The following is a 26,007-nucleotide window of genomic DNA, read 5'->3' on the forward strand; positions in this document are numbered from 1 at the left end:
TTCCATGTTTTTCTGTGTAATTGCAGTGTCATGTGCTTCCAGTCACATGGAGATGACTAGACTGGATACCTGACTACTTCTGGGTGCTCAGATGCTTCTGAGTTATCTAAGGTCTGTCAATGTAAAGAACAGTTTCCACAGCTAAAGTGGACAGTCAGGGGAGAGCAGTGGCATTGAAACTTTTTATGCTAAATCAACATCAGCATTTAAATTCAGATTTTCACTTTGAAAAGCAATCTCTTAGTTGTTCCTGCTTACCGTGCTTTTCTGTTCACAGACTATTATCTTTTTAGATGAAATTTCACCAGGAGTTGAGCTCCAGGGATGTACCCATATATACTGCAAACCACTGGTAGCTTTGTCCATGGTTTGAGACTAGAGCTAGTCCAAAGTAAGCTGCATCAAAAAGCTGAGGGTGGATGTCTGCTCTTCAGCACCAGCTGTTTTGCAGTTGTGCTGCATTATCTATTTATGTTGCAATTAGATTACATTAGAATTAGAGTGTTTTCTACATTTATGTTGCATCTAAAGGATTTAGTTCTTTTGTTGCCTGGAACTCTCTTGAGGCTAAAGGATGTTCTTCTGTCTTGTTAAACACTTACACTTTACATACCAAATAGGTTTCATGATATGACATAAATTGGATTAATAATTCTCAAGCTGCCATTGTAGTTACTTCACAGGTTCCATAAGTACTGGCATGCATATTCACAAATGTTGAAGCACTCTGGAGTGTAGTAAGATATCACTGTTAAAGAATCTAGGGATATCTGATACTGTAAGTGAAAAGTTGTTTAGCAGGAAAAAAGCCACACATTTTCCTATTCATGAGTATCTTGCTAATTGGAATAAATGGAACTGTTTTCTGTGGCTGTGATGTTTGTATTACTTGACATTCTTCAACATTGCTTTATCCTTAGCAGGTGTAATTACAATAGTTTAGGCTGATTTTTTTTTCATTCCATCTGTTGAAGGCTTATTTAGTTCTCTTTCTCAAGAGCACAGAAAGTACTAAAATGAATCTGAGAATGTTTACAGCTAGGTTTCTTATGACCCAGGTCATATTGTTGTCTTGAATCAGTTTTCTCTCTTGTCCTCAACTGAAGACAAAAAAATTTCTTAATCTTTCGGGGTTAAATAAAAGAAGGAATGCGGTGCAAGGAAGATTCCTTTTATGCAAGGCACAGTGATGACTGAAAGTGCCTGTGGGCATTTGGTCTCCATTGGCTCTCTCAGCAAATGCAATGATGCCCACGGATAGCCTGTATTGTTGTCAGTTAAATGGGATCATGAGTGTCTGAAAGGTGTTTGAGAATGAACTGAAAATCATTTTCACAAGTGGATGATTACTTCTGCCACATGTTAACCGAACTCTATCAGAGTGGCCCAGATTTTTGAGACTGCATTAATTGCTCTTTCAACCTTGACTGAGGTTTCTCTTTAAGAAAGGCCTTTGCTGGACTAAACTGCTACATGTATTGATTTTTCTTTCTATATTTTTTTCATTGTTTGTGATAAATGAAGCCTTTTACGAGTAGAGAATTTATCATTCAAGATGTAGATAGATTGCTTCATTCCTTAGAATAAAAAGGCTGGTCTAAAAATGATCTCTGTAGAAGTAATAAGTCCATTCTCATTTCTCCATCAATGAATAGCTCCAGTATTCCACAGACAATTATGGTTTTCAGCTACTCATTAGTGCTTATTTTTTTCATCAAAAAGTAGAACTCTGCAGTCTTGCAGTGAGGTGAGGACTTAGAGCAAATAAGCTACCATCTTCTTTCCTGTGTATGCCATCACATAATTGAAACAGAACTATAATATTTAGCAGTGTGGTTTTTCATTTTGGTAGCACAAGGAAATGTACTTTGAAAGCTATTCAACCTTCATGTATTTACACTATAGTGATACCCAGACTTTTTAAAGAAAATGGGTGCTCATTTTGTTTGTTCTATTTCTGGAGAAGAAAATTGTATTGACTGAGATGAGATGAGATGATATATAAAATGTTTTTATCCAGGTCTTTCTGTGTTTTGTAGTGGAAAAGTAATTTCTTGGTTTTTTACTTGTTTTCCAGGAAAATTAACTTTAAGTATTAAATGGTTTTTTTGGTACCATATTATAAGCATTGTGAAGTATAATCATGTGAATCTGTGGCTTCATACAAAATCCAATTTTTACTTTTTTATTTGGGAGTGAATGAAGAGAAAAAAAAGCAGTATTAAATAATGTTGAATAAAAGAAGATTGCAGAACTGTTTTTAAGAGAAAAAGTCTCAGAAAAGTGATTGCATGGTTTGTACATTTGGTTGCATTTTCATATTACTACAAAACTGTAGTAACTGGGGTCACACTTAAATTAAAACATGTTTGATCAAGGTCCAGTTTTCTATGTGCTGTATGAAAGCAGATGTATTAGTCTTAAGTTACTGGAAATTATACAAGTAATATCAAATCACTGAAGAAGGCATCCACAAATGTACATACTAACTATAAATATTCTTTCTAATGTGCATATGTACAGATACAGAAATTATGTGTACATATCCCATTTATCATATTAGTGTATTTTTACAGAATAAAAGTCTACCATCTGTATATGTTTTGAAGTACATAAAAATCCCAATCTTTCCTAGCTTCTTGTCAGTCTATTTATTAAACATTTTCAAAACATTATCTTACAGAGAAGTCAAAATAAATCTAAGCAATTACTGTTCAGATACAGGGGAAGTATTTTAGTGTCTTTCTTCCATATGTATGGCTGAACTGTAATAATTCAAGAATTATTTTAGATGATCCCAACTTTGGAACCCAAATTAGAGTGAAAAAAATTGAAGCAAATGGTGTGGTTAATGTTTGAAAGTATGGAATTGGCTTCTTCTGAATACCGGTTTCTTTTTTTGTTTTGCACATAATATTTCACCCAAAGAAAGGTAAAGTGTTTGAATGAATGGCTGTTCTGTGTTTCTTGTTGCTGCTTAAAATAGTCTGAACAATTCATGCTGTGCATCTTGTGCACGTTTTTTTGGATGATAGGTCTGATAGGTGAATACAGCTACGCAAATGGGTAGAGAAATAGCAGGCTGCAGTTACGTGAGTTCATGACTTGAGAGTCTGTTCTGGTTTGTGGTACTGACATTTACCTGAGACTCATTAAAAGTAATGCAATTCCCCATATTAAAGACAAAACATTCTTCAACTGAGACTCGTGAAAAATGGTGCAATTCCCCATCTTAAAAATAAAACATTTCTTAGCTTAGCTCTAGGACTTACTTCACTTCAGAGTCTGTTAACCTTGTAATTTTCTGCTTCAGTTGAGAAACCCAAGTCTCATTTAATTCTGAAAACTAGCTATTGGAGTTTTTTTTCTGTTCTAAACATCACCTGCAGTTTCTACAGAAAAAGAAGTTCGAAGAGGATTCTAGAAGTCTAGGATATTTGGGTCCTTCCGGGAGTAATTGTTAGATTCTTGAGTAAGAATTAATCCCTTTATTTTTCAAGAGCATGCGCGCTTAAGATGAGCACAGGAGATACGCCCTGTAAATGGCTGAAACTTTCCACATTAGAAAAAAGCTGTCACCTTTAAACATCGCACTGGAAGAGGGATTAATAACATAAGATTATAACTGTGTGTTTATAGTGATTTGTAAAACCAGACAACATAAAGTTTTGCATTTCTGTACTAAATCCCAGCTTTGTGTCATGAATCCTATTTTCCTTTGTTACTTAGTCCTTTGTAAGACCCACAGATTTTAAAGTTAGATAGTTAATGTTCCACTCCTTTATTTCCCAAGGAGACTCTTACTTAACACTTTAGTTGGAGTAATTTATAGGAGGAATAAAAGTGCACATTGCTATTTAATTTCTTTTTGTAAGCTTTCTTATTTTTTTATTTTTGATTTACTGTGTCTTGTGTTAGTTCTGCCTGTACGTGGTATATCTTACATGAAAAGTAATTTAAAGAGCAGCCCACCTTTCTCTATGGCAAATGTTCTTTTAAGACTTCTTATTTTAAAAGCGCCTTTCTATACCAGTCTCTGAATAGAATTAAATTGAAAAAGAAATTAACAAAAAAAAGAAAACATTAACACTATTAATTCTGAAAAATAATTAACTTGGTGTTTCTGAGTTTGGGTTGCTCATTTTCTGACATTTTCCTGTTAGAACATGAAATTTGGTAATTGTGTACACAAAGCCTATTTTTTTCTCCCTCATACAAGTAAAAAGCAGAGTAACCAAGTGAGGCAGAGCTTCAGCACAGGTATAATAGGAGCTGAAGAAGGTCTGACATTGGTGTCATAATAATAAGGGAACCACTACTTAATCTGACAAACCATCCTGGTTAATAAACATTATGCTGAACATCCATTTTAGACACAAATTTGTCCTTTGTGATGATAAATGTGGGAAAGAATGGGCTTGAGTGTGCACCTAGGACAGGTGTATCTTGCCCATTTCACATAAGATATTGGTTCGTTGCTCTGTTTTTTGACTGAATTACAAACTTATCAGTCAGCAAAGCCACAGAAGTGATCAGAAAACAGAGGGCAGCAGACCCTATCCTCTTACCAGAGAGGCCCCTGTTCATCTATCAATCATCCAACCAACTAATTCCCATCCTAGTAGGTATTTCTTCATAATATATGTACCAGCATCCCCTGTAGAGTGCCCTGTGAAGCCAGAATTCATTGGTCTGAACAACCCTGTTGTATTAGATGTCCTTGACAGAATTTGGCCAGCCAGAAGGGACAGCTCTTGAGTAAATATTTTGCTCTCCTGTCAGGTGTTAAGAATCAGATCCTTACCACTCATAGGCTCTTGCTTACAATCCCACAGCTCATCCTTTTCTTCTTGCTGTCTTTGTTAACAACAGTGCAATGTGATCACAGTGACAGAAAAAAAAGTCACTATAATGCCAGAAAACTTGCTGCAATTTCTTGGGTAATGAGTGTGCTCCCTCTACCACAAAAGAGTATCAGCATCGTGGTTTTCTCATCTCACTGGTTGATACTCCTCATTACATGATCTGATTCAAAGCCTGGAAATTGCCAAGGTGACAAGGAGTTGTTGTAATCTAAGAGTCTTTATAGTGAAGTGCTTCTGTTTAGGAAATTAGATTCTAGTTTACTCTGGAAAAAAAATTTAATCTTGTGAGTCTGCTGACATTGTGTTATGTGAGCATTTTACCAAACTGACACTGTGGCTGACTTCTCACAGACTAAATAAACGCTAGCAAATCTGTAGAAACCAAACAGGATAAAAGATGTTGGGGAGTTTAACTTTTCTAACATTCAGTATTTCTGTGTAGTCAAAAGAGTTCTACTTGAAGTCATTTTTTCTATTTTTGAGACACAATTGGTGAAATATAAGTGGTTAGTCTTCCCAAATATGAGGTCATTTGTTTCTGCTTTTTGTGTTATTGTGAGTGAAAAGGAATGTCTCTTTGCTATGAGTAAATAGAGGAAAAAAATAACTTCTTAAATGTGACAACACTGAAGAAGCGGCTCAGTAGGTAGAGCAAATTAATACACAAATTTGTATTGGGTCCTCCTAATGTCATGCTTCATATCAATGGAAAAACATTCCCTTTATTATTTCCTTTGCAGATATTTGTATGCTCTAGGACAGAAGGTTTGGAAGCGGTGGAAAAAACGCTACTTTGTTCTTGTTCAGGTTAGTAGTCTGCCACGAAATTTCAATAAAAAGAATTCTTGGGCTATAAGTTATGTATGATTTTTGGAGCCATTCATAAGTCAGTATCTTCAGGCAATGTATGCAGTACTACTCCTAGCTTTTTGGGGTTTTTTTTTGTAATATACATACCTAGTAAACAGAAGTGTTACCAAGTTTTACATCTATATAAATGGGTCCCTATACTGAGCAATTTTTCAACTGAAACCTAGAAACTTCTGAATGAAATTTCTGTGATGTTGTAATAGTCTACTGACAGCTTTCTACCAGCACTCCAGTTAAAACAAAGTCATATTTCACAAAAAGTATTGTACTTGCTGTTTAAGTACAGGGAATGCTCTTCTGCGTCCTTTGTTTTATTAACAGAAAACTCTTAAAATCTGAGTCTCCATAAATATCATACAAATCATATTAATGAGGCTTTTTTTAAGAACTAAACCTTCTTAAACTACTTTGCAGAAAGCCCGATTCCTTTATCACTCTGTCAATCACACTCACTTGGTCTCCTCATACTCTTAAATGATGAAAATTGTAAGGATGTAAAAGAAAATTACTGAACAAATTCTTTATTAAAGTTAAAAGCCAAAAGTACTTGCATATTATTCTTGCTGAGCTTGATGTCAATATGGTGGTTTTGCTGGCTTCAGTGGGAATTGGCTTGCATATTGATAATCAGTGAGTAATGCTTATAAGGTTAAAAACATTGGTAAGTCTACAGAAGTCATTTGGGTTCTGATTTTACCAAGATCCTTTGTGAAGAGATGCGGACTTTTTGTGACTACTAATATTTGTCAGTGTTGGGAAGATCTCTATCTAAGGCATGGATGTGAAAAGTTGGAGACAAAATAAAAAAAGTCTACATGTTCCCTTGTCCTTCATGTTTTACTTTAACACTCATCTCACTTATCACCCCTCTCACAAAAAGAAAGAACTTGTTCTTTTCCTCTAAGACACAGGTGTCATCTGGTTTTCAAATTGTTCACCCAAGAGACACTTAGTCTTTATGTGAGTGCGATACGGAACCATCATCCAGGAGACCAGTTTATTACAGTCAAGTTAATTTTAACTATCTTCTGTTCTCTATGCTGAAACTGAAATACTGGAGGAGAATATTACAGGAATTTTTCAACTGTGATGGGATTTAGTCATATATTTCATTTTAAAACATCTATCAATTCAAGAAAGCTATATCCAAAATACCATGTTAAATCAATATTTACTGTGCAGACAGCTCTGGCTCATTTATGTAGTCCAGCTGTGATACATACACTGACAATAAGCTGAAGTCAATACATGTGAAATAAGCATTCAGTAATGACCCAGTCTGTTGTATTGATATATTATTGACATATTGACAAGTCTTCCTTTATAGATTAATTTTTAGATTACGGTAGTAAAATATGAAGGCCATGAAATTCAGTTCTAAGACAAAGGCTATCAATATGATTTATACATACTTTGCAAATTTAACTCAGTTGTGACATTAGAAGAATAATGTTGATTTTTAGAAGTGTGATATGAATAATGTGCACCTTCATTATTGCTGCACGTATTAGGAGTTGTTAGTGGTTTCTGAAGGAACAGATCAGTGTTACAGGAAGGTTACAGAATCTGAAAATTTTAACCTCTTCATTATATTTGTTTTTTATCCTTTGTCATCCAGTCACTTCTCTAAAAGGTTATTCATTTAAAACCAGAAAAAGACAGGGACATAACATGTTTGGTAAAAAGCCTCAGCTGGACCTGCTGTGTTTTACTTCATTTACTGGCTGATAATATCTTCCTCCAGTAATCAGAATGCAGATTCACTTCTGTCATTTTAATTTCATTTGTTCTAATGTTTGAAAAGTCAGTCATTTGTTTCATGGATAATTTTTTTCTAAACACACCAACCACGCAGGCTAATTCTTGCTGCCGAACTCCTGGAGTGGGCTGCCCAGTGAAGCCCTGTAGCAGACACCACAGAGTCAACCTCAAGGTTTGCAGTAACACTTCCTCCCAGCACATTAAACAGGGTCTTTGTGCCCCATGGGGACATCCGCTAGTGACACTGCTCATAAGTCACGTTCACATTTCTGTGCCTGCCTGTCATACATGCACAGGTTGTTGCTTTTTCACTTTGTTACAAAATAGGTGGAACAGCTGGTAGTCAGGTGTTTGGACATCTGGAAGATAATGAAATTCAGGTAAATGCAGCTGTAGGAAGAAGATTGCCTTTTCTTTTGTCAAGATTACCATTCAAGAAGATGGCTCAATTCTGTTTTTGTGCAAGAATTTGTACATGGTCCTGACTTGTGAGTACCAGAAGTACTCTATGAAGTATTTATGCTAATTTACTGAATTCTAAGGCAAAGCTAATTACAGCTCCATTAACTACTAATAGTACACTTAAACCAGTCATAGATGTATATTAAAAAGTGTAATTTCAGATTGTGCTGGTGATTCTCTCTGTAGTAAGTGATAGCAACCACGGATAACCGTAAGGAAAATGGTTTAAGAGATTGCAATTGAAAATAAACAAGTCAAGTTCTTTACTTATTTACTTATTGAGACTTTTTTTTCCCCCAGCAAAGTTTTCTGGCATTTTTGTATCTGTTTATTTGATGAAGAGACTTTAAAATGTCTCATTTTCAACAGAAAGATGAAGTCACTGATTGTGACTATTCTTTGAAAATAAGAGCATATACTTAAAATACATTTTAAAAATTAAAATCAATAGCACTATAATGTCTCTCTTGTTATAGATGTAAGGTTAAAAATGAAGATACATAGCCCAAACCTTCCACAAGCTTATCTTCAGAAACATATAGTGGCTGAAGAAATCTGAAAAAATGGGCACCTTATGCATTTCCATAATTAATGTCTACTACCTTCCCTATTGATGGCTCACATTGCCTGTACAGTGTGATTATATGGAATTGTTGGCATAAAAATGTGAGACATGGATGTAGGTGCTTGCCAGTTTATTTAATTCAACCAAGTAGAATAATTTGAAAATTTTTTTTACTGCAGTGCCGGGTATCAAAAATTAAAACTGTAGGTTTACAAAAAAAGGAGAAAGCTCTCATGAAATTTGATGCTAATCGCAAAGGATTTAGAGGTCTGTGACTAACCAACAGCTCCCTCCATGCTTGTGCATAAGGGCAAATATAGTTCTTGGGAATATAAGGAGGGAAATACCAAGCAGTGATCAAGGTGATATTGATGCCAGGCCTAGAGTGGATGGCATGGCACAGGGACCCGAGGGGACCACCAGCCTTGACTGTCCCTGTCCCTGCCCATAGTCCAGTACCCCATTCCAGCCTCCCGGGGCCATCATCCCCAGCCCCAGGGATGCCACAGACCAGCCGGTCTCCAGCTCCTCACATCCAGACCCAGCCCTGGGTTGTGCCCAGTGCCTGGCACTAGGTTTGTGGCAGGCTACCCCAGTGCCCTTGGCTGTCCCATTCCTGGCTGGACCCTAGCTTCGAAGCCCTGCCCTGCCAGCCCAGGTATAATTTAAAATCTTTAAACCAAGATATATTTCTTTTCTAAAATACATACTATGAATGAAAGCAAAACTGTGGACTCAATGCACAAACAGTGAGGTGAAATTCTGCTGTGCGTGTCATGCTGAAGGATGGGCTGGCTGCTTGTAAGAGCACCTTCTAAGCTGAAAATCTGAATTTCTGGATGGGCTAGATTGTTTTTTGTGTTTATGTATATTTAACCTGGTCTTGGTATGACCTCTTTAAGTAAATGTACCAAATCTGATGTGGAAAACTGACACTCAGTTTTAGTCACCTGACAGTGTCTCTCAAGTTTTTATCTCCTATACAACTACCTTTGCTTAACTAATATATTGATTAAACTTGAATACCTATGTTTAATTTTTCACCCCTGTAGACTTCTGCTGTGGTTCTGGAGACATCAGTTTGGCATTTGAGGCCTGATGGCCATTTTGCAGAGAGAGCTGTTCCTTTTTCTTGTACAGGCTGTGTCAGGGGATGTTCAGTCACCGTGCACTGCATACACATAACACAGCACAGTCCTGTTTGAAAAAAGCCCCAATAATTAAAATAATGAAATATTTTTGGAACATAAGGCATATAATAATCACACATTCCATCCTTATTTTCAAAAATGTCAATCTTTTACAGAGAATAAAGGTACAGCACCAGCAAATACATGAATGAAGCTGTCCAAATTTTACTTCAAAAAAGATCATTCCTGAAGTTGTAGCCTAAGAAGTAACTTTAGATAACAATTAGCTGAGCAGTCAGCAGCCAAAATAAAGATGGTCCATCATCTCTCAGATGAGTCCTTGCCTATTCATAAATTTTACAGATCTAAGAAATAATATTGTAGTTCAAAACAAGTCTGTTGCCTGGGTATCCCACAGTCCTTGGAGATGAGAGTTTCAGAGGTACATATACATTTAGTTTCTCTAAGTTTCAAACGTTCAGAGATTCACACAGTCTTTCTTCTGCTACCTCTAACAATCTTCCCAACTCTTCATTTAAATCACTGTTTTGTTTCAATGATTCAGCTTTTCCCCTCCCAGCTGTTACATTTCTTTATCTTTCAAATCACTTTTTCCTCAGCTCTCCTTATTGTTTTCTATTCTGTCTGTAGAGTCTATAACCTCACGGAGATGGATTCTTTTCTTACTGTTTTATTATTTTTTTAATAATTGTACTTGATGAGAAGTAATTAATGTTGTTCATGCCAGCTGCAAGGTACTTGGCCTACACAGTGCTGTATCTAGCGAGCCAAGCAACCCAGAGATGGGTGAGAGTACAGTATCTTGCAAAAGATACAAAAATCAAACTGAAGGTTCTGGTGCTTCCATCTTTAACTAGAAATGGTCAGATTATGTGTTCCCTTTTCCAGTTTCATGATAATTATGGCACTCCTTCTGCAAACAGTACTTTTATGTGTAAAAGTCAGGGAGTTTTCAGTTTCTTGGAATATATTACTTTTTTTCTTTTACGGTGGACTAAGACATTTGGTCAGTAACACAATACCAAGTATTTTCCCTATAAGAACCTAAATGGCTTCCCTTCAATTTCTCATAAAGCAACAGCCCAAAATGCATTGTATTTCAGGAAAATGCAAAGAGATGTGTTTATGGCTTTGGTTTCTTTCTTCCCTTCATTTTGGCAGAAAGAGGAAAGAACACAAAGTTTTACTCTGTTAATATTTCTGAAGGAAATAAAAAGGGGCTGTTGTTTTTTTCAGTGCAGATGAAAGCTAATTTAAACCGTGGTACATTTGTTATAGATTTCTGGATATAATTCATGAATTAAGAAGTACTTTTTTATCCAGGTTAGCCAATACACATTTGCAATGTGCAGTTACAGAGAAAAGAAATCTGAACCTCAGGAACTGATGCAACTCGAAGGATACACTGTGGATTATACAGCTCCTCACACAGGTACTTCTCATGATTTTGAATTATGATACTGAGGCACGATATATGTGTGTAAAACAGCTGATTCAATTTGATCATTTTGATCTAGCACCAAAAAACCCCAAGGTTCTTTGGCAATTATTCCACTTGGACATTCTGAAGTCAAAAATCATCCTTTTAGAAGGAAGCGTGTTGTAAGACTAATGAACAATAAACTCTACACTAAAGTTTCCTGAACCACTGTAAGACCACATATAATACAAGGAAAAAATTACGAATTCTATGACTCAGTATTTCTCTTTTCTATTTTTGATGGTGGTGACACGTGGCAGTGTGATGTGAAGTATATTCATAAATAATATAGAAAGGAAGATGAATGATGACAATGCTTGTGGAAGACAAATTACTCATAGTAATCAAAAATAAATTTGGAGGTATCAGAAAAATCTGCACAAGTTAGTATTAAAATGGCAGAAAAAAACAAAGTTACACATGCAGAGAAAAACAGTTCTACCTATACAGTGGAGGGTTATGAGATTAGAAGGCTTCAGAAATACTGAAGAGTGATCTTTGGAAATGTTGACTTACTGTGTAGAATAATCGAGAAGGCAAACAATGCTTAGAATGTGTTTGGAAAAACAAAACAATTCAAACAATTCTGTCATAAAGAAATCCCTGGCACAGCCATGTTGACTGTTGTGTGCTGTTCTCATTACGTAGTCTCAGAGAAAAATACTGGAATGAAAAAAACTACTAAGGAAGAAACAGCAACACTGATGAGAGGTATGGAGCTGTCTCTGTTCAATAAGAAATAAAGTTAACAGGGTGTACCAACTAGGAAAATAATGCCAGGAAGGAAGATATGTTAGAGAAATGCAAAATACCATATGACACAGAGAAGATGATATAAGAAATAAATTGAAACTGAATTGAAAGTGGAGTCATGTAAATATTTTCTCCTGTGACTTATATATTTATTCTACTTTTGTGTTATTTTCATGTATTGCCATTTGATCCTCATAGCTCTAGATTTTATCATATTTTTAGGTCCTAAATACCTATTAAATATTTTAACACATCCCTCCACACATACACACTTAGAGTAAAACCAATATATGTAATAAGCATTGACTAGGTGACTAAGAAGTAACATGTATTTATAAAGATTACCTTCTTGTTTACTGCCTCAGGTCTTCAGGGTGGTCGAATGTTTTTCAATGCTGTTAAAGAAGGCGATACTGTGATATTTGCCAGTGACGATGAGCAGGATAGAATACTCTGGGTTCAAGCTATGTACAGAGCCACGGGTCAGTCGTATAAGCCTGTTCCTGCAAGTCAAGCTCAGAAGATGAATCCTAAAGGAGGCAATATCACAGATATATCCCCACTTTGTAAGTTGGCTTTCATTTTCTTTCGTGGCTTTGGTTTTAGTTTTAGCTGTTAAAATGTGTAGCAGCTCCCTCAATGAAGTTCAGTTAAGCAGAACTTATTCACTAGGCAAATGTGCCTAGCAGTTTCTTGTTAGCCAGAAGCTCTTTACCTCAGATTCTTATTAACAACAAGGGAAATCCTGACTTACAGGTCATTATTATAAATCATGAAAATACAGCAATTAGTTTCATGTTCATTACAATTGACCAACACATTACCATGGAGACGGTGTTTGGTTTGCATTATATTTTTCATTAGCCAGCCAGTGTGTAGCATTGAATAGAAAAGCATCAATCTATTCTCAGAATTTTTATAGATTTAGGTCAGTTTTATCATACATTGTATGTTTTAGTTATCTAAAAATTGCTATGCAGACAGTACCTTGTGATCTGGAAGGCACTAGAGGCTGCTGGATTTTTTCAGCACACAGTGTAATATTAAACTATGTATAAAAAACTTCTTAAAATTATTCAAGTTTTCCTCACCTTTCTTTGAGGAAAATATTGTTTCAGAGAAAAGTAAGGTAGATAGCATATATTAAATATATCTTTCAATTTTCATATAATCTCTTTCAAAGTATTCTGTCATGTCATATATCTGCACATAGGAAGCATATATGCATTTTTTTTTATTGCTGTTATGGAGGCTGAGTGCAATCCAAGGATTTTTGTAATAGCGGCTGGATTTCTGCAATGTCATATGACTGTATACAGTACTTCTTTGTTATCATATATCTGTACATGTAGAGTGACAGAAGGGAGATATATGTTTTAGACTAAACTTGGTTTAATGTCTGAAGTCTGTAGGAGGTTGTCCCAAACCAAGTCTCCTCCCTCAGTCCTGCTATCACTCAGTCTCACAGCCTTCCATTCATCCTGTAATCTTATATCATTTTGATGTTAGAAGAAATGTAAAATGTGATCATTAAACTCAGTAATATTTATCTAAAATCCTGACTAGGCTTTCAAGATCATTGAAAAAGTTTAGTCTCACAAAAGCACTGATATCTGGTTTTAATCTGAAACAATGTGGAAGGGAATTAATTTTAAGCAATTTGTGAAGTAACCATTCCTGAAAAGGGCATTAAGGTGAAGTATTTTGTGGGATGGAAGTAATGCAAAAGCAAAGGTGGAGCAACAGCCAGTGAGTGCTTCTGCTCACCTCCTTCTAGTTACCTGGATCTGGGCTGGGTAGTGGGAGATCCCAGTGTTCCCACCTAATGTTTCTACTTCATATGCACCAGTTAGAAAGTACAAAAGAAGTGACCATAATCAGTAGTAGCCAAGGAATTGCTCCTGGTTTTGGACACAGGGTTTACCTGGAAGTGAAAGCAACTAGAAAACTCTGACCACAGGGCAGCAAAAGTCATAGACAGAAAAAGGTACAAAAAACCAAGTTCAGATATACTGAAATTCAAACTTGAAAAGCAGTATATCTGAACCTGAAAAGCAAGTTCGGATATACTGAAATTATGTTCTCAGAGATAAAACGTACTGATAGTGGTGTAGAATTAAAGAGCAAAATTGTCACATCTTGACATTGTTTTAGACATTATTTTAGGATGACTACATTTCCCAAGTGGAAACCATAGAAAAGAAAAGGTTTATTTTAAAATTTTAAGGGAAGCTCAAAAACCTCAAACATCATGTATTTTTCTGTCATGCTTATGTATCAAGTTGCACAAACTCATATGACTGTTTATAAATCAAAAATCTGTGATTAATCTATTATTTGCATTTGTGGTTAGTGGACTTCAAAGTCACTATTTTGTAATAATTCATAATTCATAAAATTCTTTGCAATAGATAACTTGTGGAATTTAATTTAATCTGAGTTTTAAAACCACCATTTGACTGATTTCTGTAATAGCCTAGTTCTGTCTGCATGAGGAAAATTTTATTATTCTATCTTTCACGCTTGAGGTAGAAATGGATATAATCAAATTAATCAGTTTTTGAGAAACTACAAGAACTCAGGTTTAGATACATAACCTTAAATAATTTTCACTGCCCTTGCCATTTTCTATATTCCCAAGTTCAAAACTGGGGTTTTGAAACTTTTTGAGCTGGGATAAAGTTATTCCTATAATCTATACCATGAATTCCTTTTGTACAAAAGAAAGAAATAGAAAGGAAAGACAAACAGATTCCTTTTGTATACCATGGGCTGTATTTTTTAGCAGTTACTGGTGCTTGGTTCCACATAAGATAATTCTTGTACAAAAGAGTGCTTAAAATGACATGAATAAAATCCAGCCACCTCAAATCTAGATCAAAGCAAACACATCAGGAACTTGTGAAAAGAAACTAGATGTGATTATAATAGGACAGCCAGAGTCTGCCTGATCTTTACAGCTATTATCACAAATAGAGAAAATGGAAATGTTATTCTTGCGTGTGCACAGCAGCAGCACTCCTGAAGGCCAACATAAAGATCTCTAACTGGTCTGAATGTGCAGGCTCTTCCTGTAGATGCTGTATAGCAATTTAGTATCATTCGAGTAGGTAATTCAGAAGAAACTTTATATTCTATACTACTAATGAGACAAATAAACATTTTGGTGTGGCACTGGAATCAAACGACTGTTGTATCCATTGAACTTCTAAAATGCATGCTAGCCAACTTCTTCATTTCTAAGTAACTTGGTGTTGAAGTTTTGTAGTATCAAGTGACTCCAAAACAAAAATGAAGACAGGTTAGTGTCAGCACTCATCAAGAAAAAGAGACTGATCTCCAGCTCCACTGTTCTGCATAAGCATGTTAAATACAAAGAACAGAGTATTTAAGAAGGGATGTTTGTAGAAAAGGCAGAAGTTTCCCAATGTCATTTATGTTTCGGGGAAGGCACCAATGAAAATAGATTCTAGCTGAGTCACACAAAGGTGTGGGAAGTGATCCCTTTTTTAATGAGCAATGTATTAGGAGATGTATTCATATAGTTGGAAAGGCTGCTGAAGTGCTGAACACTGATAATAACTTGGTCATAACACAGGAGTTAACAACAGCACATCAGGGCATTGTCATGCCTTAACAACAAATATAAAGCCAAACATCATTCTGATCACACAGACTCTTGAGTTCGGAGATGGTCTCTTTGTGAAAATATTTGCAGAGACGAGAGAGTCAGATACTGGAAAACCAAGTTAGGTGAGAAATCATTTGATCTGAGATGTTTAGCTTTCTTAATCTCTTTTCTGGAATCATGTCACATCAAAACAGCTCACAAAAATAATTTGACAGTCTGCAGAGACCAATTATAACTGTTGTCATAAAAATACTGTTTAGAGCCCGTGTACAAAACATCAGATCTTATTTCTTAAGTAGCAAGGGGTAGCAAAGGAAGTCAAATACATAGACCATACACTAGTAATACAAAACACCAATCCAATGACAGCAAAGTTGACATTTCCAAATGAAACATCCATCTGACCAAAAGACAGCCACAGAGGAATCTTGTGCGGACATTTAAATCATGCAAGTGGAGCAGTCAGTGTTGTGCAGTCAAGAAGAAAATGCAGGCAATTTGCCAAATGAATTAATACTTTGGAGTTATTCATGAAAATGTAATGTTTTTAATGTATTTGCATATATCAATGATAAGCACTTTAAAATTTATATCCTAGTTTAGTGATGTAGGAATAAATTATGAATTTCATGAAGTTTTTAAATGTTATTTGTATCACTCTCAGTCTTTGAACAGGCTACATTTGAGACTTTATGCAAAAAACAGAATATGATTAATATAATACTGGTGTCATAAGACATACACACAAGAAATACTACTGCTTAAACTTTTGGTGGCATTGCTCAGTTTTGGAATAATTTGTAATATTCTTGTAATGCAGTTCTTTTAAAATAGTTCTCATGTTTCCATTGAAATGTTCAATTAATTAAAATTTTTAGAAGTAAGCAAATATATTTTTTCATTTGACATAGTTTTCTCAGCAGGTGTGGCAGCTTTATTTCCATCATAGCCTTTGCCATCTGGAAGAGCAGAGTAACTCCAATCTCCCTGCATGTTCCCCCATTCCCCTTTATGTCTGTTTCCTGCTTGCCTCCAACTACCCCCATCTCACTTTTAGAAAGAGAGTGTTGACATTAGCCTCTACTACCTTAGGCATTCAGTAGGTCACCTTTATGCTCTTCTCCTGTACTACTCAGAAACATATAAAAATTATCTACTATCCTCTTCAAATCTGTCCTTCAGCAAAGTACTGGCAATCCAGTGGTGGTCGGTGTGGTATCCACAGCCTGACAGTCTGTATGGGCCAGCTGCTTTCTCATTCTCTGCCACTTTTCCTGCAGCAGTGATTTCATGGCCTGATATCTAGATTATAGTGTTCTGGGGTCATAGATTGTCTCTTTGGCCTATGTTTTTAAGCATGTAGCACTTTGGAGTCCTGGTCAATGATCAGGAGTCAAAATGTTCCCAATGTAAGCTGTCACTATCTATCTGGAGTGGCACTTGAAGGAATGTAATGCATGTCTTGCCACTGTCTTTTCCAACCAGTTCCAGCCCCTTCTGTATCAGTCATAGTTCTTACCCTACTGCTCCTAGTCTTTAAATCTTTTTAATCCCTACAATGCTAAATTTCTTGCCTCTACCTGCTTTCCTTTCCTGCCTGCCTGAGCTAGTTCAAACTGCTTCCACAATGCTTAAACTCAAGCAGGGCTGTGACTGAGAACCACAAAAGGGAACCACCACTTTGCTATGCCAGTTCTTGTAGTTCACCCTAGCAAAGAGTAAATGCTGCAGAAAATGTGTATTTGCTTCTGGGCTGGAACAGGGCAGAGATGATGTCTAGGGATACTAGGAATGACTTGAGAATGTGCCATAAGCATGAAATTCTTGGTAGTCTTAATTCAGTCAACTCTGCTGAGTCACTGGGGATGTGATGACTTTTACAGCCTTTGCAGATGGACTAAAATTGGAAGTTTCTTGCAAAGACAGCAACAAGCATATTCAGGATTATATTTTGCCAAAATTAATATTCTTGTCTAAAAGAACAGCCAAAGAATTTGCTAGAACTCCTGCAATAGGTTTTGTATGGTTTTACCATCATTTGAAAGTATATTTATTTGTCCTATCTTGATCCAAAAAAATGCATAGTTTTTTCATTACCAGTTTCCAAAAGATTAAATAAATACACAACCTGAAACAGGCAGTGAAACATGTAAATAGAAACCAAAACAATTATTTTGAGATAAAGGCAAATTGAAAAGTAGGATAAAAAGTTCCATTAAAAAGGGAAGAAAAAACTAATTGTGAAAATGCAGAAAAAATATTACTCCTTCAAAGATCTCCCCAAATATCTTCTCAATATTTTCCAAGACTGAGAAAGCATAGAAAAAAAATGGATTTGTATATTTTTATTAACTCCGTATGATAATGTAGCCCTTTATGTCTTCTGCATTTGCATGTTGCTTGAACAGGACAGGTAAAGCTCATTTATGCAGGAATTTGAAAAATACAATCACTCTAACAATTTCTAAAAGTAGGATGTTAATTTTTTTCATCATGGTCATATAACATTTATGAATTCCTCATAAACTTTATTCAAGTTCTTACTTTTGTTTAAAAATCCATTTTGTTTCAAAATAGTTAGCAGTTACCTAGAATGTATAGCATAATAATAAACAAAATTGTAATGTATTACACTAGACCTATTTTTCTGTTATTTCCTGCTTGCCTACAGCTGTCAAAGGTAAGTTTTTAGTTGCTTTTCTGTTGCTAAAATATATTTGAAAACAGATCTTTTGTTACTATTTGACAATGTTATTTGTACTGCTTAATTCACTTAGAAGTATAACTCAAATTATGTAATATCAGATTCTGCTTTCACAAGCTGTATTGTATTCACTAGGTCACCTTACACATTCTGACCATCTGGATACTGTATCAGTATGTTGAATCTGTTTCTTTTGCAACATCCAGCCTCCTGGATTTCAAAATACTTAATTGCTTGTCAGTACTTATAGCTTCTCTTTTTAAAAAGGAGCATCTTTTATATTTGTGTGATTAAACAGAGAAAAAAATCCAGGCAGTTAGTTTAAGAAAGATTCAGCTCTATATAATTTGTAGATGATATCAATATCAGAAAGAAATATTAATAGTTTTTCCTTTTTGTCATGTCTCTTGCTATAAATAGTTTTGTGGTAAACCAGATATAAGAAGGAAAACTTATAAGAAATGTAGAAATCATCACATATTAAACATAATGGTTTGAAAGAGTTTTATTTGTTTGTGGTCATTTTGAAAGCTATAGATAACTTCACATATTGCTCAATACTTTCAAAAATGTATTGGGTTGATATCAGTTGTTTATCTTTTAATTAATCTGTTTAAATACAGTTTAATTGCACTAATTAAGAGAGAGCATTTCCTGTACCTTTGTGAAAAATATAAACTAGGTTTGTCAATAATGATAGGCTAGTCTAATGCTCATGGAAATAATGCTAAACTATGTAATCACATATGCTACAGATCTTTCAATCATTAAAAATAGTTGCTGCTGTTCTCTGGGACGATGGTCTCATACCTTACACCATCGACATATTGTCATACTGTTTATTTGCTGCATCCACCTTGGTGAAACCTGTCACATGGATGTGACTCTTGCTTTGACAATGCAAAGCCAAGTGATATGAATTAGTTTCTGCATCTTTCCAGGATGTGATGTTGCAGATCCTTCAGCTTGAATTAAATAATTCTCCCATCCACAAATACAGCTGAAAGTTGGACTTGACATGGATCAATATGATCTGGGGCTAAATTTCTAAATGTGACTGATTATGTTAGCATCATGCCCACAGATCAATATTGAGTTTTATTATGAACCTGACTCTATAATTGGGTTTAATCAATAAACTTTTGTCTCCTTTCTTTAGAAATTTTAGATTTCTGCTATGCAGGTTTTCAAAATCGCATTTAGGATACACTTAGATCTATACTTTTCTGGTAACGAATATAAAAAGACCTAGGTTTGAATTTAAAGGAACAAAGAGCTAAGACCCTATTGAAAGGGGAAGTCAATTTTAAGTTGATAGGACTGTTCACCCCAGTACAGTCTATAGAATCCAAGACAGCTAATGTGCTAATACATAACTAGTCCTTTTGGGCACTGTAAGGCTTTTTCTGTCCATACTAGATAGATAATTCACATTGAAGACTTTGACAAAACATAGCATTAATGAAAGCAATCACTAGAGCTTCTCTTTTGATAAACCCGCGGGGTTTAAAGGCGTTGAAAGATGCAATCTGTGAAGAAGAATAAATTTGGGCCTTTGATTGAAGTGCCATTTGGGATGGTATGTTTTCTCAATGTATTTACACAAAAATGCTGCTCCCTTTTTCAGTACTCTTTGCTGGAAGGTTGAAGGAGCTCTTTGCCATTACTGCATTAAGGTTTGTCTCATTAAAAGCTGAGTACAAAAAGAAGGCTGGAAATGACCTAGCTCAAGCCAGTGTGTTCATTTCTGCTCCAGTTTGCCATTTGAGAAGTAGGCTTCAAGCCATGATGAATATTTCTATGAGTGGTACTTTGATCTGCAGTAAAGATGCTCTTTCTTTTTAGAAGAAATAAATGCGTAAACCTTTTTTTCCTTTTTTTTCCCTTTTTTTCTTTTTTCTTTTTCCTTTTTTTTCGTATTTTCTGTTTATTTTGCTAAAATTAGAGAGCCATACAAAATAAGGAAATAACAGACTATGTTTCTTTTCTACTCATAACATTGTTTTTAAATCTTAACATTTCAAGAACCCACTAGAAAACAATACTTTAAAATTTTTTTAATGTACTATTTTGTGTTTTCTGGCAGCCTTTCTTAATTTTGTTTAATCTCCTGTGGTTAGCAGTCTTTTTTTCACTGTTACACTCTATAGATTGGTATGATGGAGAAATAAGTCAGTAATAATATTTTCAGATTAAAAAAAGCAAAATTCTATAACTCACCTGCAGGCATCAACGTATGTGAGTTATTTATTGGAGATATTTTTAAGAAAGCTTACATATTGAGACTTATATACCATGCTTACACTTGTGTCTGTAAGTCTGAACACACACACTCACATGTATTATTCTGCACATTTTTCCTTTGTATAACAGATACAGACCGTGGTCAGAAACATGGCATGGATGAGTTTATTTCTGCTAATCCCTGCAAATTTGACCATGCTTCCCTCTTTAGACTGCTTCAGAGGCAGACCTTGGATCACAGATTGAATGACTCCTATTCTTGTTTGGTGAGTACTGACTGGAAGATAGGTATAAAGAAGTGAGAAGTAGTTGTTACAAAGTAGTCCTTTCTTCCTAGTTCATTCAACAGCTGCGGTTGTAGGTGGAATAAAGGGTCTAATTGATTGGTTTCAAATTTGAAAATTATATACTTGCAAGCCACTGCTGTGCCGCTCAATAGACGGCAAAGAGACCCAAACTGTCTCCGATTTTATCAGCTGAAATTTATCATGCCCTCTGTGGAGGTTTGAATAAAAACAGAAGGTTTTGATAATGGTAAGTACTCCTGTGGTACAATTTACTGACACCTGTACTGGCATTTTGTGGTCCAAATGTAGTTGCCTCATTTTCACTTGTCTTGTAATTCTTCATTCCACTCTGGTGTGAAGTAGAAAAACACCCAAGAAGGGAAGCAGACCCACAGGCATGATAGATATGTGGATATATATGTGTTACCTGAATTGCAAGTAACAAATGGGAGGATAATTATTAAACAAAACCAAGTAGATTGTGATCTCTGTATCAAAATGAATGTTTTTCACATTCAAAGACAACTATTAAAGATAAGATATTGGCTGCAGTTTTTCTTTCCTACAATCATTTTCTATTCTATGCTTTGTGGACTAGTTGAGGATGGGGCTGCTTCATGTTTTGTTTTCGTTAGGGAAAGCCAGCAACAATCTTGTGGAAGTCCGTCTGATTATACACACTTGTTAAACAGATTTGTGTGGATCAGACTTGGTAAGGCTTTATTTTTCACCTGATATCATGTCTGAAATAGTGATCCCTCACTAAGGACCTAAAATGCCTCATAGCACGTAATTTTTTTAACTTTACTGTCCCAACAGCAACAAAAAAGAATAACTTTTTTTCTTTCTTTTTTCCAACTTTTTTTTTAATTCTTTTTTCTATTAATCTGACCGGTCATATAATGCAAAAGTAACAGGAATTTTTAGGCTTGTTTACAAGTGTTAAAAAGGGAAAAATGATTTTTTGATAACAGTTGCTTCCTTTTTAAAATACTATCAGATAAGTATGTATAGAAAAGTTAAAGGACTCATTTTCTGTCTGTGGGTTGCACATTGAATCAAAGAAGAGGCCTGAAGGTACATCTGTACAAAGTAATTGGCACTCAAAGAGAAAATGGTTAGCTTTCTAACAGTGCATTGGGGTCAAAATCTTTTTTTATAATAATAATATAGTAAGACACTTAATATAACCTTGAAATCAGGAACTTTTAGAACAGGTTAGGTGAAATGCACAGTGCTATAGCAACCATAAAGCAGATGTATTTCTTATAGTTCTTTTTTAAATTCAGCATTTAATAAGTAGAATGGGTGATAACTTTTTGTTGAATTGCATATTTAACTGTATTTTTTAATTTAAAAAAATTGGAAGTGTCAAGGTAACTATAGAATACATAGACATATAGGTGTGATTCTTTTTTTCCCTAACAGCTCATTTCCTATATTTCTTTAAAAACAATTCATCCCTTTATTTCAACAAATAAGAATAACCAAACATACAAAAAAAAGTATAGGAATTAATATTATGCACACTTCTATATTAAGTTACTACATGTCCTAAACTTCTTCAATTATACATTTTTTTGAGCTTAGGGAGAGTATTGCAGAGATTGGGAGTTTTTGTGTTTTGTTTTTGTTTAGGTTTTTTTTTTCAATTACAAAGTAAAAAATATGCCATTATCTAATACTATAGTTGTTATGTGTTTGTGAGACTTATGTGTGATATGGGATTGAACAAGGGCAAGGAAAGAACACATTTATATATGAAAATGACCACACAAACAGATCTCTTAGAGAAACTGAAGTTAAAGTAATGAGTTCTTAAAATTTTGTGTTCTTGTCAGAATTTGCTCTTTTGAGAATGAGCAGAAATTTTAATAATAGTCTGTGTTTGTTCTGCTAGGCAATGACATGCAACATTTTGTTATATTTGCCATAAAAATGTAGCAAGAGGTCAGTGACAATGATGAATACCAATCACAATAACCACTGTTGATTATATCTAGGGCTACGATACATATTATTGCAGAAATTCAGTTAAAATCTGTTTCTTTCTTCTTTCAATAGAATACCGTATTTTCTTTCAAACACAATGTAAACTAAACAAGGCATTACAACATGACAAGGTATTAGATTAAAATGCAGAGTATTGTTACGGGTTCTGTAATAAAGCTAAATGTTCTCTAGAAACAGCTGAAGCTCCTTAGAGGCAGTGGAAACACCGGATTCAAAGAAATTAATCAGGAACAAACAAATATGAAATAACTTTGAGGCATGTTTGTTTGCAGATAATATGTTAAATTGAAGATCTGGGGGAGAACATAAAATTTAAATTTCTTTCCCATGCAAGTTTTTAGTAAAGTTAAAACACAGATGATTTAAAACTGGTGTGAATATATTTTGAGTATTGTTCAATAATATTTTTGCTGATATTTTGTGTAAATATTAAATATATGAGTTTGCAGAAGTATTCACTAGCAGTAGACAAATATTGGCCTTTAGCTGCTATACTGATGTTATAAACTAATGACTTGCAAAATCATTTTGCTTATTTAAGTTATTTGTATATTTGAGTTCAAGTATTCCTCAGTCTCCCTTAACCATTTGGCAGAGGTGATGAGAGGGAAATATCACCACAATTAAGAAAAGAACAAAGAAAAAGGCTTATTTGGAACAGCTATGCAATAGTTGTATTTTCCCAAGGTTTATGATTTTCTTTGTGCTACTTTTTAGAAGCTCACTGTGCTTTTTCTTTAGCGTATTTATGCATCAAGAACAATTATATGTTTTACACTTTGGATTCACTCAAGAACTGTTTTTGTGTACTTTGTTCATGTCTGTGTCTAGGTTATGCCGTTCTGGCCTCATCAAGACTCTACCCAAGAAAGCCCTCAGTGTACCTGAGAATAATTATTATTTAAGGTCAAATTCTACTCGATTTACTCCGGTGGCTTTCAAAAAGACTACCTAGCTTTGTATCTCTTTACTAATAAAAAAGCTTAAAAAGTTATTAAAAGTGCATGCATATTACGTAAGGAACAGGGTAAATGGTCAGACTGTGTTCAAAACCTTAAAGCTGCAGCCACAGAGAACTGACCATCCAGAAACTGTCTTTTAATGTCCAGATAAGGGACACATAATGTCCCTCAGCATTACCCAAATATTCACTTGTAGCTTAAAAGTGATTACTTTAACAAAATTAATTATTTTAAAGTGTTAATTAATTTTATATTAAGTTTTTATATGATTTAATCCATACCAGACTTTGAATGTATTAGTGTGTTTTTTGTAAGCTATATATTTCATAATAGTGGTTACTCAGAACTGCAGATAGTTTCAGGACAATTAATCCTTTCAGTAAGAGGGTATTGTTGGATCTCAGTTATTCCAGTGCCATCAGCATTAGTCAGATACAAATCATTCTAGTATAAAAAGTTTATGTAATAGATGTAAAAATATATGCTTCCATTATCTGCTTTAAAAGCTGAGAGTGGGAACAGAAATCTCAAAATGTTGTGGGGTTTTTTTGCCTTTCTCTTTCAGGGCTGGTTTAGCCCAGGTCAAGTCTTCGTATTAGATGAATACTGTGCTCGCTACGGAGTGAGAGGCTGCCACCGCCATCTTTGCTACCTTGATGAATTGATTGAATATTCAGAAAATGGTTCTGTCATTGATCCAACCTTGCTCCACTACAGTTTCGCATTTTGTGCTTCTCATGTTCATGGTAACAGGTAATTTAATGATATATTTTTAAATTCAGAGTCTTTAAATGCGTAGTCTGAGTAAAAGTATGTGTAGGCTCCTATATTCACCAGGTAGAGAGGTAGCACACTTCAGAAATCAGTCATGGAAGTTTCTTCAGGGGTATTGAAGGCTCTGTACAGATTACTGTTTAAAAAAATAGTCTCCTTTCAGTGTGTACTGTCTTAAGGCAGTTTGTATAGGTACAGGCTGATTCAAGGCTGAAGGATATCATCCTGTTGATAGTCTTCATTCTGCATTTATGTTGTGTTATTAAATGGTATTTTCAGTTAACTTTTTGAACAATTTTGCAGTTTAAGGGAAATTTTGTCTTTTTTTCTGCAGTCTGTATCTTGGCACTTAATCATACTGCACTGAGTTCTTCTGGCTGTGCTACCACAGAGTGAAATAACATATATTGGGAATTTAGTGTGACCTCCCAGATAGGAAGAGATATGACACTTCACTAGACAGGTAGACTGCTTCAGGAGCTTGTGATCACAGTGGTTCTCTTGGGATGATGACTTTATTCCACTTGCAAGTGAAAGACATAGAAGAAATTAAGTTATTACTTTGCTATGCTAAGCACATTCTTTAAAAGAAGCTTTGTTTCATCTATTTCTTATTCCAAACTGTGAGAGAACTATCTCTGCTGTTGAACAATGGGTACTGCAGATGGGATCATTGGATAGCTCAGGTTGGAAGGGACCACAGGAGGTGTCTATGCAAACCATCTACTTGAAGCAGGATCAGTTATAAAGTCAGACCAGGTTGCTCAGGGCTTTACCCAGTCAGGTCTTCACCCAATTTGAACCTGTCTAATTTCTTTGTAATTATATCAGTTGTCTCTGGTCTACCTCCCAGTACTCCTGGGGTACTGTCATTTGGTCCCCCTAGACACCTCCTATTCTCCAGGTTGAACAATCCCAACTCCCTCAGCCTCCCCTCAAAGCAAGTGCTCTGGTCTCTGACTATCACAGTGGCCATTCACTGAACTTGCTGCAGTTTATCCACATCTTTCTTGTATTAGAGTGGGGAGTGGGGCAGGCAATCTATCAAATTATAGGAGAGCATGCATTTATATCCATTCCGTGCACTACTGTACAAGATATTTTTAAAAAGTTCAAAAATAGCAAGGGAAATCCCAGTAGATCTTACCAACTGATCCAATCCTGCCACTAGAGGTAAACTTCACAGTCCCAAAAAGTAATTACTGTGATGCTGTCAGTTAATCCCCAAAACTGTATCTTGGTGGGAATTGGAAAAGGGAGATATTTTCTTCTCAAGATGTATACTTATGTTACTTGTCAACCAGTCACCCACAGAGGCTGTTTTACTTGTATGGAAACCAAAGAAGGGGCAATCCTTAGGAATTATATTGTTCCCTTCATTGGCTCAGAGAAAACCTCATCTGGAGCTGGGCATTTGTGACCTGAGTAATTTCGTAGTGGTAAATTGACAATATGTAATCCTTGATGATAATATCCAAAATTGAA

At 35.2% G+C, this 26,007-nt stretch overlaps 1 protein-coding gene across 2 annotated transcripts in view; it reads left to right on the forward strand.

Annotated features, from left to right (window-relative positions):
- The window catches only part of CADPS2 (calcium dependent secretion activator 2), a 299,634-nt gene that overhangs the window by 180,698 nt on the left and 92,929 nt on the right, over positions 1 to 26,007 (forward strand). For both annotated transcript variants that reach the window (XM_050324387.1, XM_050324385.1), the window contains exons 9-13: positions 5,606 to 5,672; positions 10,998 to 11,106; positions 12,273 to 12,473; positions 20,616 to 20,752; positions 24,314 to 24,501. In XM_050324387.1, the coding sequence (XP_050180344.1) occupies positions 5,606 to 5,672; positions 10,998 to 11,106; positions 12,273 to 12,473; positions 20,616 to 20,752; positions 24,314 to 24,501 (702 nt within the window). The remainder of the gene's footprint in view (positions 1 to 5,605; positions 5,673 to 10,997; positions 11,107 to 12,272; positions 12,474 to 20,615; positions 20,753 to 24,313; positions 24,502 to 26,007) is intronic.

This window comes from Myiozetetes cayanensis, unplaced genomic scaffold, assembly GCF_022539395.1.
Source record: "Myiozetetes cayanensis isolate MyiCay16 unplaced genomic scaffold, myiCay2020 scf3, whole genome shotgun sequence".
NCBI classification, from domain to species: domain Eukaryota; kingdom Metazoa; phylum Chordata; class Aves; order Passeriformes; family Tyrannidae; genus Myiozetetes; species Myiozetetes cayanensis.